This window comes from Colobus angolensis, unplaced genomic scaffold, assembly GCF_000951035.1.
Source record: "Colobus angolensis palliatus isolate OR3802 unplaced genomic scaffold, Cang.pa_1.0 Scaffold205, whole genome shotgun sequence".
Taxonomy (NCBI): Eukaryota; Metazoa; Chordata; class Mammalia; order Primates; family Cercopithecidae; genus Colobus; species Colobus angolensis.
In genome coordinates this window covers 2,493,878-2,509,643 of record NW_012115211.1, presented here as the reverse complement: position 1 = coordinate 2,509,643, position 15,766 = coordinate 2,493,878, and the positions used below count along the sequence as shown (strand labels likewise).

The window sequence follows — 15,766 nt, the reverse complement described above, 5'->3', positions numbered from 1 at the left end:
GAAGTGAGGAAGGTGCCCATCTCTCCATTCGGATAAGATGCCATCTCTAAACATTACATTCCTTTCAAGAAGTGGAACTTAAGATTTAGGTAAAGAAAACTGGAAAAACTAGCCTGAATGTGAATATCTAGTGTTAAAGCAACTTCCTAGAATGAGTGAATCAAGGTAAGAACATATATAGTTTTCTACTGGGAAGTAAGAGTTTTTGAAGGTTTTCTTTTCTGTAAAGTTTGTAGTGTGACTATTTTTCTACAAACTCATTGAATTCAGAACTAAATAGTAGAATTACAAGCATAGCTCAAAGGAACCCAGTCTGTTTCTGTTGTAGCAACGTAAGATTTCTGTTATGTTGTTGAATCTGTGGTTGCTTCCTCAATGACCATTTCAAATGACTCTGTCCTCTCATCTGCTCAAAGCAGGAAGTCAAATCATGTTTTCCTTTTTCATCAGAAGCATCACCACACTTTCTGTTTGCGTTGATGAGGTGGTACAGCATGGTGACATACCCACAGAAATCCTGCAAATCCACTTTGCTCCTTAATATTTCCAATGCTTTATGAGCACCCATATGACACAAGCAAACTCTCCTTGTGGTTTTATTTTACCAAATGGAAAAATTTCTCTCATCCCACCATTCAACATTGTAAGCACATGTGAAGCATGGATCATAACTCCAAGACATAATAATAATATAGCAAGAATAACAACGCTGAAATATATCTGACAGTTTTTGAGATCTTGTGCCTTTGGAAAGTAAAAGAAATGGGGTTATGACTTCTGGGGATGACTTCTGGATAACAGGTCTAATATGCTGAGGAGTTCTACTTTGAGGGACTGGATTCATTGGTGAGAGGATCCATGGAAACAAACAATATACAATTCTTGTTTAGAACTCTGCTGCAAGTCACAGGTTCCAAATCAAGAAGGCTTTCACAGTGTAAGATACTGAGAAGAAAACCACAGTTGGGTTGTTTTGGTAGTGTAACCACATCATTGAGACACAGACACAGTGTTGTGCTTCTCAGAGTAAGTGCCTGATCAAAATTTCTCTCTATTCTGTACTTCTTTTTCACCAGTGTTTTGAACCTTTTCTAGGTCTTTAAAAAAGTTGTCCAGACATTCATATGAAAATTTGCAAACTTTTGGTGAAAGATTTCCCGTCATTAAACCAGCAAGAGTGGCCAGGCATGGTGGCTAGCACCTGCAATCTCAATAACTTGGGAGGCTGAGGCGGGAGGATCACTTGAGTCCAGAAGTTCAAGACCAGCCTAGGCAACAAAGCAAGCCCCTATCTCTATAAAAAATTTAAAAATTATCTGGGCCTGGTGGCAGGTGCCTGTAGTCCTAACCACTTGAGAGGCTGAGGCAGGAAAACTGCTTGGGCCCAGGAGTTTGGGGGCTGCAGTGAACCGTGATCATGCCACTGCACTCCAGCCTGGGCGACAGAGCCAGACTCCCTCTCAAAAAAAAAAAAAAAAAATCTGTTTACAGATGTAACATTGTACCATGATGAATTAAGTTGATTTAAATTAATTAATTAATTTTTTAGTGTAAGCAACTATATTAAGTAAAGGAATAAAGAATGGCTATTCCAGCCGGGCATGGTGGCTCACGCCTGTAATCCCAGCACTTTGGGAGGCAGAGGTGGTTGGATCACTTGAGGTCAGGAGTTTGAGAATAGCCTGGCCAACATGCTGAAATCATGTCTCTGCTAAAAATCCAAAAATTAGCCAGGTGTGGTGGTGTGTGCCTGTAATCCCAGCTACTCAGGAAGCTGAGGCAGGAGAAATGCTTGAACCCAGGAGGCAGAGGTTGCAGTGAGCCGAGATTGCACCACTGTACTCCAGAATCTGCGACAAAATGAGACTCTGTCCCAAAAAGAAAGAAAGGAAGAAGAAAATACCTTACAGAGTTGCAAAGTAATCATCTAATCACTTTGTACTCAATTATGAAACCTTCAAGAGAATAAAGTTTTTTTTTTTTTTTTTGAGAGGGAGTCTGGCTCTGTCGCCCAGGCTGGAGTGCAGTGGCCGGATCTCAGCTCACTGCAAGCTCCGCCTCCTGGGTTTATGCCATTCTCCTGCCTCAGCCTCCCAAGTAGCTGGGACTACAGGCGCCAGCCACCTCGCCCAGCTAGCTTTTTGTATTTTTTAGTAGAGACAGGGTTTCACCGTGTTAGCCAGGATGGTCTCGATCTCCTGACCTCGTGATCCACCCGTCTCGGCCTCCCAAAGTGCTGGGATTACAGGCTTGAGCCACTGTGCCTGGCCTGAGAATAAAGTTTTTGTCAGCTATGGATACATCCAAATGAACAAATTCTTAGTTATATAAACTAGGTACCACATGGTAATCCTCAAACTTCACTGAAATGATGGTAGACTCTCTTTGTTTTACTTCTCTTCATTTCAAAATGTTGAGAGGGTTGAGGACCTGAATAAATGATCTTATCAGTAGCATATTTCTCAGGCAAAGTCCATATTTTCACGTCATTTTTGTGATCTGACCAGCCTACATCATCCACAATGTGTCTATGGCAGTTTCTACCGACAATATTGGTGAAAGATGACCACTATGTGACCATTTGTCAAATGTCAAAAAGATCAACTTTTGACAATCTACACTGACTTATAAGATCAATGTATTGGTGTCTTTTTATGCCAGGAAACTTAGACAATCAGCCTCCGTAAAAGTGGGCAATGGATTATAACTTTTCTCATTGCTGAAAATGTCCTCCACAATCCTGGTGTGACTTGAAAATGGTGTTATCCTCAGGCCCTTTACTGTAATATCCAATAAGCGATAAAGGTACAGCATGAGTTGATCTCGACTGTAACAGTTCCTTATAGTATTTTTATTCCTCTTTCTTAACATGTTTAAATTATTAATATTTCTGTGGCATCATGGATTGTGGATATGTAGAGGACAACATGCTTTGCATATTCTTTTCTGTGAATTTTCAAGGCCCTGTCACATGTTGGCTGGTGGCTTGCCCTGCGGGTGTTTGTGCTGGATGCAGAGCACTGTGTCTATGGTTCAAAGGCCTGTGGTGAGCCTGCAGGAAGCCTGATACCTTATGCTTTAGAATGTTGGGGCACCCCATAGTAAGGGTTCCTGACAACTCAGCATAGCATAGAACAGAGAACGGTGCATCAGCAGTTCCAAGTTTCTTCATTAATCTACATTTTAGGGGATAAAAAGACTCTCGATTATCTTTCTTATAAATAACTCTCCAGGCCCAGTAACCTTCCTTCATATGTGACCATTCCTCGAACTTCACTGAAATGCTTGGAGAATCTCTTGTTTTACTTCCCTTCATTTCAAATTGTTTGCCTTTATGATTCTCTCTCTCTCTCTCTCTTTTTTTTTTTTTTCAGATTGGCTCTCACTGTGTTGCCCAGGCTGGAGTGCAGTGATGCAAACATGGCTTACTGTAGCCTCGGCCTTCTGGGCTCAGGTAATCCTCTTATCTCAACCTCCCAAGTAGCTAGGACCACAGATGTGCACCACCATGCTCAGCTAATTTTTAAACTTTTTTTGTAAAATGGGGTTTCACCATGTTGCTCAGGCTGCTCTTCAACTCAAGCTATCCACCCCACCTCGGCCTCCCAAAGTGCTGGGACTACAGGTGTGAGCCACCATGTCTGACCATGACTCTCTTTTATTTCTAGGTTTCTCATATTCTTTCCAGAGCAGTCTCTCCTACTTTTACCCATTATTCTATCCCCTGCTAAGTTTTCCCCAGGACCTTGCTTCTGCAGTATGTTCCCTATTCTTCTGTCTTTCCTTCTGCTGTGTAAATTAAAATGAACTGTCCTCAGGGCTTGCCCACCCCTTTCACAATGTCTATTTTTTCCCCTTCCTCTCTCTGCCAAACTTTCCAAACAATTGGCTGTCCTCTGACTTCTCAGCCTCTGGCACAACTGTTACATATTTGATGAATAGATAAATGAATGATCTCACATTTATCTCCTCATTCACTTCACTCCAGTCACACAGGCCTTCTTTCTGCATTTTGAACATGCCAAACTCATTTTCACTTTAGGGCCTGTGGACCACTGGTTCCCTTTGCCTGGAACACTCTTAAGATCTTTGCTTGGCCAGCAACTCTGATCATCCCTACACACACACACACACACACCCCACACGCACACACACATACACACACATTATCAATACCCAAGTTTAAGTACACTTTGAAAGTAAATTCTTCTTTAAATGTGAGACAGAGTCTTGTTCTGCTACCCAGGCTGGAGTGTAGTGGTGTGGTCATGGCTCACTACAGCCTCAACCTCCCAGGCTCAAGTGATTCCTCCACCTAAGCCTCCCCCATAGCTGGGGCTACAGGTGTACATCACCACATCTGGCTAATTTCTGTATTTTCTGTAGAGATGGAGTCTCCCTGTGTTGCTCAGGCTGGTCTCGAACTCCTGGACTGAAGCAACCCTCCCACCCTAGCCTCCTAAAGTGCTGGGATTACAGGCATGAGCCACCACTCCCAGCCTAAAGGAAACTTTTATTGAAGTAAAACACATACAAAACACTGCACAAACCCTAAGTATACAGCATGAAAAGCTTTTATAAAGCAAACATCCCTGTATAATGAGCACACACATGAGCAAATATTACTAACACCCAGAAGTGATCCTTTGTGTCTATCGTCAGTCTCTATCCACCCAAAGAATAACCAGTATCCTGATTTTTAACAGCAAATATTTGTTTTACCTGTTCTTAAACATTATATAAATGGAATGATACTGTATGTACGATTTTGTGTCTTTCACTCAGCGCTGTGTGAGATTCATTCAAGTTACATAAAATTGTAGTTCTTTAATTTTCATTCAAAAATAGGCAGAGGCCTTAAATAGACATTTCTCCAAAGAAGATATACAGATGGCCAATAAGCACATGAAAAGAGCCATAGCATCACTAATCATTAATCAAAACCACAGTGAGAGACCCACCTTACATCCATTAGGATGGCTACTATCAAAAACCCAGAAATTAAGTGTTGACGAGGTTGTGGAGAAACTGAAACCCTTATATACTGTAGCTGGGAATGAGAATGGTCCAGCTGCTATGGAAAACAGTACGATGGTTCCTCAAAAAATTAAATACAGAATTACCAATACCAAGTGATTCTACAATTCCACTTTGCACTTTGAATATATACCTAAAAAAATAGAAAGGAGTTTTTTTGTTTGTTTGTTTGTTTGTTTGTTTTTTTGAGACGGAGTCTTGCTCTGTCGCCCAGGCTGGAGTGCAGTGGTGCGATCTGAGCTCACTGCAACCTCCACCTCCTGGGTTCAAGCGATTCTCCTTCCTGAGTCACCCCAGTAAATCTCTAAGTCTGCAACCCAGCCATACTGACAGCTGGCAATCCCTTGGATGCACCTTGAATGTTTTTATCTTGTTTCTGGGCCTTTACATGAACCATTCCCTTTGCCTAGAATAACTTTCGCTTAACTTTCTTTACATGGATAACACCTATTTGACCTTTAGGTGTCTTCCTCCAAGAAGCTTCTTGGCCCCCCAGCCAGGTCAGATGTCCCTTAACTGTGTACCTGCTCTTGGGTGCTTTGTACACACCTCTATTTGTAGCTTTGATCACCCTGTGGTGACTGATGGTTTGCGGTTTGTCTTTCCTGCCCCACCATCCTCCACCCCAGTGAGTTCCTTGAGGACAGGACTGGTCTTGTTCACCCCAGCACCTAATATAACATATGGCTCACAATGTATGTACAATGAATATTTTCACTCTGTAGCACTCTGTGCTTTTCAAAGTGCCCTGAAACAAACTCATCTACCGAGCTATAACAATATTTCCTTAACATTCATTCCTCCTGAATAAAATATTCTCTTAAAAAATACTACCATTACTTAGAACATTTATGTGAATTATCCATCATGTCACAGATGGGACAGAGTCGGGACTCTATCTAATTTTCATCTGATGTATTAGAAGAGTTTGAGAAAAACCAGATTCCTTTTGAATCACTTGACTGGAGGTGGTGTCTCTAGGAGTGTGGTGGGGAAATGGGTGCACGGAACTCAGAAGCTGGCCTCAGCTGGTGATCTGACCTTCTCTTGAATTCACATCCCTGCTTTCCTGGAAGCATAAATTGAAGCCAGCATTGAAAAGGTGTTCACACTGTAGCCTGGGAGAAACTGTCTTTCAGTCCTTGGAATCACAGAATGAAAGAGCTTCAGGTCATCTGGTTGAATCTCTGCCTTTAAGACGTGGGGAAAGAGATTGGGAGCAGTGGCTCACGCCTGTAATCCCAGCACTTTGGGAGGCTGAGGTGGGCGGATCATCTGAGGTCAGGAGTTTAAGACCAGCCTGGTCAACACAGTGAAAACCCCATCTCTACTAAAAATACAAAAACTAGCCAGGGTGTTGTGGCATGCACCTGTAGTCCCAGCCACTTGGGAGTCTGAGGCAGGAGAATCACTTGAACCTGGGAGGTGGATGTTGCTGCAAGCCAAGATTGTGCTAACCTGGGCACAGAGCAAGACTTTGACTCAAAAAAAAAAAAAAAAATGGAGAAAGAGATCTAGTATTTTGGCTTAGAAACCTCACAAGACTCACTAATCTCGTTTTTCTTTCTCCAAAAGGCTGGACTTGGCAGTTAGTAGGCTCCTGATCCCACTCAAAATATCTCTTAGAATATTTTATCCTCCCTTTCTCAGAATCATCACCTGAATAGTATCCTCTGTGTAGGTGGTGTGTTAATATTGCCGTATAGAAATTCATGGAAGACATAGTTCCATGCCCTAGAAACTTACAAACCAAGACCAGGAGTTTGAGAGTGATCTGCACATGTCAGTCAAGTCAAAAGAAAGAGAAACTCTTTTTTTGTTTTGTTTTGTTTTTGAGATGGGGTCTCACTCTGTCACCTAGGCTGGGGTGCAGTGGTGTGATCTCGGGTCACTGCAACCTCCGTCTCCTGGGCTCAAGTGATCCTCCCACCTGAGCCTCCCAAGTAGCTGGAACCACGGGCGTGTGCCACCACGCCTGGCTAAAAAGGGAAACTTTTAATTTAATTCAATTCAATTTAATTTTTTTTTTGAGACAGAGTTTTGCCCAGACTGGAGTGCAGTGGCACGGTCTTGGCTCACTGCAACCTCTGCCCCCCAGGTTCAAGTGATTCTCTTGCCTCAGACTCCCGAGTAGCTTGGATTACAGGTAACTGCCACCATGCCTGGCTAATTTTTTTTTTTTTAATTTTTTAAATTTTTAGTAGAGACAGGGTTTCACCATGCTGGCCAGGCTGGTCTCGAACTCCTGACCTCAAATGATCCGCCTGCCTTGGCCTCCAAAAGGCATGAGCCACTGCACCAACCAGAAAGTTTTTAAAATATGGGTTTTATTTGAAAACCAAGCCAGACATTAAATCAAAAATTTTTTTTTTGCTTTTGTATGAACTCTCCAGTTTTTATACATAGATGATCTGAAGTTATAATTTAAATTTAGGAAAGTGCTGAGGATGAATAGATATTGGCTTTTTCCCAGGGTGTGGCGGGGTAGGAGCAGGGAAGCAGGGAAATGACACTACCGAGCGCCTTCTGTATGCCAATGATTTTTTGTTTGTTTTGTTTCAGAGAGTGAGTCTTGCTCTGTTGCCAAGACTGGAGTGCAGTCATTATTCACAGGTGCAATCATGGCTCATTGCAGCCTTGAACTCCTGGGCTGAAGCAATCCTCTCGCCTAAGCCTCCCAGGTAGCAGATGCACACCATATGTCTGCTTTCCAAGGAGGTTTAGGTCAACCCTCACAACAAGCCTGTGAAGCAGGGATTGTTATTCCCACTTTTCTGTAGCACACTAAGGTGCAAGGATTCCCTGTGGATAGGTGGTTAGTATGGTAGAATGGGGTGAGGTTTGAACCCAGTCCTGACAATCATCAGAGCTACACAAGGCTGCCAAGAAGTAGAAAAAGACAGTGGCATTTTGGGTCCCCATTATCAATTCGAAAGATGTACAGTCTTAAGCTTGGAAGTCGGTCGTCTGGTTCAACCCTGCCTTTTGCAGAAGCAGGAGCTGGAGCCCTAAAAAAATAAAGCAACTTGCCTGCAATTAAATAGGGTGAGAGGGGGCAGATGAAGTGTAGGCATGTGGGGCTGGATCTGGCCCCGCGCTGACACATAGAAAGCCTGAGATATAAGTGAGAAAGGAAAATTCCAAGAAAGAAAAGGCAGAGAAGTGGCTGTTCTTATTCCCACACCTAAGGTGTGAATTCTTTTATTGAGTCATAATAATTTCCCAAGAATTCCGAGTCTTGCTACTTTAGGTTCTTGCCCAGGAATCCACCTCTTTTCCCCCAAGCCCAACAACCCTTTGAGGTGCTCACGATTGAGCGCGTGGTCGGGGGGAAGGGGCTGCATGGGGGCGGGGCTCCTATGGCTTCACATCATCCACTGTAACCTCTGGTCTCCAAGTCTCTGGATCCTTTGGTCTCACCTCTAGACAACCGTATCTTTCAAACCTTCTTCCCTGGCAACTCCTCTCTGTCCCGACAAAATCTCTCCCAAGACATTGTCCTTGTAGTTAGATTCACACAGAGCTTTTGCTTTCATAAGGTGCGTACATGCCCAGCTTCTCACTTGCGTGTGGCAGCACCCCTGGTGAGGTGGACAGGGAAGGGATGGCTCTCTCCATTTTGTAGGAAAGGGGAGGCTGCCCTCTTGATTCTTCAGTGTCAGGAATATTTACAAGTCCCAGTCTCACACTGGCCCAGCAGGGCTTCTTTGGCACAGGCTCTAGTTTTTTCTCTTGTTCCTTGGGTTTCCTAGAATCCCAAAGGACTCTCTGTGGCAGCCACATTACGAATAGGCTGATGATGCATGTGTGACGGTGCAGCAGCAGTCGCCAGCTCTGTGTTGCTGGGTGGCGTCCCTCCGGGCTCCGTGGCTGATCTCCCACTCTATCGTGGGCCCCTCCTGTCCTGTGCTTGCCATCCTTCCTGCTTATCATTCATTATCTAACCAGATTTCACGGGGATACACATCTCCAACCCTCCATTTTGTCCAAACGGATCTATCTTGGTTTATTTTCTCTTGCCTAAATATTAGGCATGCCTAATGGGTTTCAAAAATTAATATAATTTATTTTCCATCTTGTCAGTGCAAAACAAAGGTGTTCTCAAGGCATGGCACTGAAGACCAGAATCCTTCCTCCTCTTCTACTTCTGTTTCTTGAATCAGCAACAAGTAAACAACAGTTCTGTAAACATGCGTGGGTCTGTGTCCATGTGTGCGTGGATCCGCCGTTTTCTTCCATTCTTAACTGGTTTGGGACACGTTAGCTATCAGTGGCCTTCCTGTCATGTTCAAAACGGAGATTCCCGTAATATCTGGACTTTCATCAGGGCCCGTTTCAGCTGCTCATAGGTTACGAACATCACCACGTTCCAGGATCCCAAACGCAAAAAGGAGGGTGTAAATCTGATGAGAAAAACAACCAACACATCAGGTGGAGTGCTAGGAGACCACAGCAGATGCGTGTGCTCTCGCGGGACACAGTGGTAGTGCCGAAGGATCTAGACTTCTGTTCATCACAAGCATTTTCTGAAATCCTTTCAGTCTCTCTCTCTCGCTCTTTTTTTTTTTTTTCCTGCTAAGGGGATTTAGGCAGAAGTCGGAGTAAGGGAAAAAGAAAACCTGACGTTTTGAGACAGGTTACTGTGTTAGGCAGCGAATTCTCACAGTTCCTTTTTTTTTTTTGAGTCGGAGTGTCACTCTTGTTGCCCAGGCTGGAGTGCAATGGCACTATCTCAGCTCACCTCAACCTCCGCCTCGCAAGTTCAAGTGATTCTCTTACCTCAGCCTCCCAAGTAGCTGAGATTACAGGCATGCACCACTACGCCCGGCTAATTTTTGTATTTTTAGTAGAGACAGAGTTTCTCCATGTTGGTCAGGCTAGTCTCGAACTCCTGACCTCAGGTGATCCACCTGACTCAGCCTCCCAAAGTGCTGGGATTACAGGCGTGAGCCACTGCACCGGGCCCCTCACAGTTCTATAAGGCAGCCATGTTTTCACAAACCAAGGCCCAGGGAGGTTAAGAGCTCAACCAAAGACCCGTGGCTAGTAAGTGTCAGAGGTGTGGTTCTGACTCCACCCTGCTGCTGGGTGTTTCTGGGTTCAGTTACACCCCGGGGGGCCAGCCCTAACATGGCGCCCTGCCAGGACATGGAGACACTTGGGCTTTGCAGGGTGAAGACAGTGTGGCACCAGATTTAGCTCATCTCCAGAGAGCCTGGCTGTGCTGTGATGGCACTGCAGGGACAGTGTCCCCACCTCAGCTGTGGCTCACCAACTCAGGGAGAAGCCCATGAGCTGGCCCCTGCCCCTCTCTCAGCCTGTCCCTCCACTAACCACCTCCTGGGCCCCTTTGCTCCCGCCAGACTCAGCTAGTCACATTCCCTGATGATGCCAGGCCCTCTTCCCTCCATGCCTTTGCTCCTCTTACTCCCTCTGCCTGGACTGTCCCTTCCTCTCCTCCTTTGCTGGCTGGTTGCTCTTTGCTCTGGAGGACTCAGTTCGGGCACCATAACCTCATGCCATGGGTTTTCTTGACCCTCATGGGGACTATAGCACTGTGACAACAACTGTAAACTCTGGAGTCAGACCTGGGTTCAAATCCAAGCTCTCCCAGTTTCCACCTTTACAATCTGGACACATCACTTAATTTTTCTAAGCCTCAGTTTCCTCATCTGTAAAATGAGGAAAATAACAGTATCTGCCTTATAGAGTTAGTCGTGCAGATTAGGTGAGTTAATGTTGGACAGCACTCAGCACAGGGCCCAGCATCAGTAAATGCTCAGTAAATATCACCAACTTATCTGTTGCTCTTTGAGGGGAGCATAACCCAGGGCCTGGCACCTACAGGATGCTCCAGAAATGTTGGACAAGTGAAAGCAGTAACTGAGACCAGTGGCTACAGCTGAAGACTGTAATGATAGAGGCACTTTTTGGAAGAACAGTCTGTCAGTTGCAATATAGTTTTGTTACGTCATTCCCAGGCTTGAGAACCTATAGTAGCTCTTGTTCACTTGCTGGGTCCATGATAACACCAGGGACCAGAAAACTCTCTATTGAAGGCATCAGCAGTGGGAGGTGAAAGGGCCAAGTTAACAGCTTACCAGTAGGATAAACAACATTGTTGGGCGTGGTGTCTGACGGTCTGGGTTTGAGCCATGGCTCCACCATTTTAACTTGTGGTCTTGGATAAGTTACTTAATTTTTCTGACACTCAGTCTTTTCCTTAGTTAATGTGGACAGTACTACCCAGTTCAAGGGGCTGTTGGGATAATGCGTGTAAAGTGCTCAGCACGAGGCCTAATATAGAGTGACTTAGCTGTCGTGATAATCGTCACCAATCTGCATTATCGAGTGCTCACTCTGTGTGAGGGACTGTGGGAGATACAAGATGTCTGAGCCACTTTGGCTTTCGGGAACTTGACCTTTGCAAGAGGAATAACTGAAGCTTACCAATACTGTAATACAAGGCAGGAGGTGATAAATACCATAAAAATGGAATCAAATGGCATTGCAGAAGTTCCCAGGGAGGAGGGAAAATTTACACCTGAGAGTATTAGGGAGGAGGTGGCATTTGAACTGGTCTTGAAGGAGGCTAAAATTGACAGCCTGTAGATGATGAGGCATTCCATGCAGAGGGAGCAGTAAGTGCAAGAAAATGTGGAGTGTGTGGAGACGGTGAGGAAGGCACTGGCTGTGGTCAGCATGGTGCTCAATGGCCATGGCAGGAGGTCCGAGAGGTCTCAGGATTGCTAACTTCCTTTGGAGACAGGCAGTACTTTTGCCTGTTCCTAGAACGCTTCCTCAGTCAGGCTTCCCTAACTCTCCCCATCAGGTATGGTTCACTTTTTTTCTTTTACTTGCATGGTTTTTTAAACTTCTCCTTTGTGGCATTTACATCTGTACTCTTCACCGCTACATCCCAGGTTGACCCATGGTAGCCACATTAGAAAAGAAAGAAGTCCCCGTTCTCTGGGAGGGAGTGCTGGAGGCAGGAGGAGGCTCACCCCTTGTAGAAGGCTGTGGGGCCCTCCTGGGCCACCATCTTTATCATACAGTCGAGGGGGCTGAGGTACTGGCCTGGAGGTGAGTTCATATACCGGGTCTTCACCACATCCACCGGGGAGGCCACCACGGTGGCACAGAAGCCGGCTCCAAAGGCAGAGGCAAAGTGGCAGGGGAAGTTGTCTGCATAGGAAGGATGAGCAAATATCAAGGAGTGCATTTGTGTTCTGTCCATATGTATGCACTGTTTGTCCCCAACTCAACCATGAACTCCCTGAGCATATTTTCCGTCTCTGACAGTATTTTCCATATCTCTCACAGTGCCCTGGGCTAAGCTCTTGGTAAGTACTGGCAAACTCGGCCTGGGCTGACCCAGAGGTGGGAGGTCATGCAGGCTGTTTGAGGAAACTGAAGTCAGAGAAGGTGAGAGATCCTTGCTTAACGCTACACAGTGAGATGTGGTGCTGGGACTGGAACCCAAATCTCCAGCCTCCCAGCTTAGGGGTCTTTCCTGCTTGTCACCACAATGTACCAGGCACTCTTTACTAGGCACTCCTTCTCTCTCTGCTCCTTCTAAAACCCAGTTGCCTCTGGGTTCCCTCCCTGCTGGGGGAGGGCTGCCTGCCTGGAGCCCAGGGCCTCACCAGTGAGCAGGTGATAGTCCAGCAGCTTCTCCTTGAGGATGTCATAGGTCACCACCTCAGCACAGTTGACGATGGCATTCCTCATGATGTTGGGCAAAGTTCCTGTTAGGAAGGCAGTGGGGACGGATGAATGGGAAATGGGAGAAATGGATGCCCTGGCTGCAAGGTCACAGGCCCCAGTTTTGGGGCTATCAGGCCCCATTCCAATGGTCGCAGCCAGAGGATCCCACCCCAGCTGCGCAGATTCCGCATTTTCCTCTCTAGAGTTGACAACTCTCAGATTATCCATATCTTCCTCAGAGACAGAGAACAGAGAGGCCCACTTGTGTTCACTTGGCCTCATTTTGGAGGGTGATCTGCAACAGCTGTCAAAATTAACATATGCCTCCCCGAGACCCAGCTGCAGCCAGAAAAGAAAGTCATTCAGCGAGAGGCTGAGCTCTTGGAACAGTGACAGAATGTGGTGCCAGCAGGGCCCACCCCTGGTTTCACAGGTAAGGGGACAAGCTCTGAAGGGTGCCCAACAAGTGACTGAAGAGCCCCCACTTAAGAGGTGTCCTGCCCTTAAACTTCACTGAGTGAGTTTCTTCTGCAAACATTCCTGCAACCTCTGGTTCACACGCGGAGAGAGTCCTGCATTCATCACAGTGGCCGCCATGTGGACACATAGGGAATCCTCCAGCTTTGCTCCCAAAGGAGCGCTTCCTCATTGCATCTCCCTGCGCCCACTCCTCACAGCTGTGCGTTTCTGATGCTCCTCTTCTTCCTCCGGGCCCTGCTTGAGGGCCCCTCCCCTTCCGTCTCCACACACCTAGAGCCTGTTCAGTCTTCCAGGCCCAGCTTAGGTGTCACCTTCTCTGCAGAGCCCGCCTCTGGAGCTCCACCTCTGGGGCAACCCCTACCACATCCTGCCCGTGGTGTAGCTGCATCTTGACTTATCTCCTCCGCTGTCCTCACGCCCTGGGTGTGTAAAGGTGTCTTAAATTCATTTCTGTCTCTCTCACAGCAGCCTGCACATGGCAAAGGGCTGGTAAAATGAACTGAGTTTGAGGGGCTGTGGCAGGTCAGTGAAGTATCTTTGGTTGTGATGTTCTTTCAGAATCACTGGAACATACCATGCTGGGAACCCCTCCTTGCTGGGGTCCCTGCCCCAGCCTGAGGGGAGGGAAAGCTCTGCCTGAGGCCGCCTGTGCCCGGAGTCCAGACCTACCTTTCCACAGGCCCCTGACTCCTTCCTCCCTGGCGATGGTTCTGTAGGCATCCATAGTCCCGCTGTATTTTCTGTCACTCCCAGACGACCCAAGGTGTATGCTGGCCTGAAATCGGACCTTCACCACATCTGTGGGCTGGGCACAGGTCACTGCCATGGCTCCCGTGGTGCAGCCGGCCAAAATCCGGGTAGTGAGGCTGGAACCTGGAAGGGGCAGAGAGATTGGGCCAGTACCCCCTACTAAGCAGCTCTCTGGGACATGCTGTTCTCTGCGGGGCTGCCCCTGCAGCTTCCTTGATGTCCACTCAGAGCCTCCTCATGAGCATCTGGTACCATCTTCCCCCCAGCCTCTGGCTCTGCCTCTGAGTCTAGACTTCCCTGGTCTCTTGACCCACAGACTTTCGGCCACCCCTTTGGTGTTCAGGGACCTGGTCACTCACTGTCCGTGCCTTGGGGGGTGTAGACCTGCTTGACAGAGTCGTAGAGGCCGATGCGGATGGAGGCGAAGCTCATCTGGCGCTGCAGGCCGGCCACCAGCCCATTGTAGGGGCTGCAGAGACCCTCGGTCCGCACCATGGTCAGGATGGTGCCCAGCACGCCACGGTACTGCACAAGCCGGGCCGTCTGGGCCACCGGGTTCTCGCCCTGGATCTGAAGGACAACAGCCGGGGGAGAGGACTCAACTGGGAGGGCAAGAAGGGGCTGCATGCACAGGAACCCTGCTGGGGCTGGGCCTGCCTGGGCTGTGCCTGAGAACAACCGTGCTGGTCACAGCCTTCACATCACAGTAGAAATCACTGGTGTCTGGGCAGGATTTTACCGTTCACAAAGCAGTGTTATACACACGGCTTGATGTTTGATCCTCAGAGTAAATCAGAGGGACAGATTGTCTTTCCATTTTATAAGTGCTTCGTGGCTTGCCCAAGACCACACAGTTAATTCCTTACTTTTACTGCACACTGTGCACTTTAAGAAGTAGGGCCTAGCCCATAAAGGGCCCTGTCGCATTATGCAAAGAATTTAGATTTTTTTGTCTTGGTGGATGGTGATGAGAGGAGGCAAGGAAGGGTCTAAGCAGTGGAGCGAGAGTCTTCGTCAGCGTTCTGAGTGAGGAAGGGCATATGGGCACACATCATGCGGGCTATGGGGGAGAACTAGCCCCTCCTTCCATGTGATCAATGACCCTTGGCCAAAGGGCACCTACCTGCAGGCGGACCTTGGCTGTGTCCAGTGGAAAGGTAAGGAGGTCAGCAAAACAGGCTGCTGTGCCTGCCCCCAGGAACTTCACAGCCATGGTGGGAGGCACGTCTGAAGGCTTCAGTCCAACCATGGTCCTGGAAGGCTCTGCTCAGTCTCTTTAGGGCCGAGAGGAGGTCCAAGGAGAGAGGCTGCTCCACAGCCCTGGGCTCCAGTGCAGCAGTGAGGCTGCAGGAGACAGGCCAGAGGAGGCTGATGGAGTGATGTCTGGCCTGGCCCCCAGGCGCTCCTCAGCACCCAGGAGGGGCTTTAGAAAGGGAGAAGCCTGGGTGGTGCCATACTTAAGCTGCGTGAATTTGGCCTATAAAAACAGGTCACGTTCCCATCCCTCGGATTTTGCAATCCTCCTCCTGACCCTCTCCCTCCCTCCTTACCATGGGTAGGCAGAGCTGACAGTGGTATCTGCACTGTATACATGAGGAAACTGAGGCTCAGGCACCTGTTCTCCCCAATATCAAACTGCTTTTTTTTTTTTTTTTTTTTTTTTTTTTGAGATGGAGTCTCGTGCTGTTGCCTAGGCTGTATTCCAGGTAGCTTATATTTTATCAGACCATTCCAAACTCCAAATTTGGTGATTCAGTTACAGATAAACTTTATGTATATAGATTATCAAACT

The 15,766-nt window shown here is 47.1% G+C and overlaps 1 protein-coding gene across 1 annotated transcript in view; it reads right to left on the bottom strand.

Moving 5' to 3' along the window:
• Positions 1-8,204: 8,204 nt before the first annotated feature.
• The window catches only part of UCP3 (uncoupling protein 3 (mitochondrial, proton carrier)), a 9,772-nt gene continuing 2,210 nt past the window's right edge, over positions 8,205-15,766 (bottom strand). The window contains exons 2-7 of the mRNA XM_011942055.1: positions 15,098-15,318; positions 14,334-14,544; positions 13,894-14,097; positions 12,684-12,785; positions 12,042-12,222; positions 8,205-9,440 (exon numbers count right to left, since the gene is read on the bottom strand). Of these exons, the coding sequence (XP_011797445.1) occupies positions 9,326-9,440; positions 12,042-12,222; positions 12,684-12,785; positions 13,894-14,097; positions 14,334-14,544; positions 15,098-15,223 (939 nt within the window). The 5' untranslated portion in view covers positions 15,224-15,318 and the 3' untranslated portion in view covers positions 8,205-9,325. The remainder of the gene's footprint in view (positions 9,441-12,041; positions 12,223-12,683; positions 12,786-13,893; positions 14,098-14,333; positions 14,545-15,097; positions 15,319-15,766) is intronic.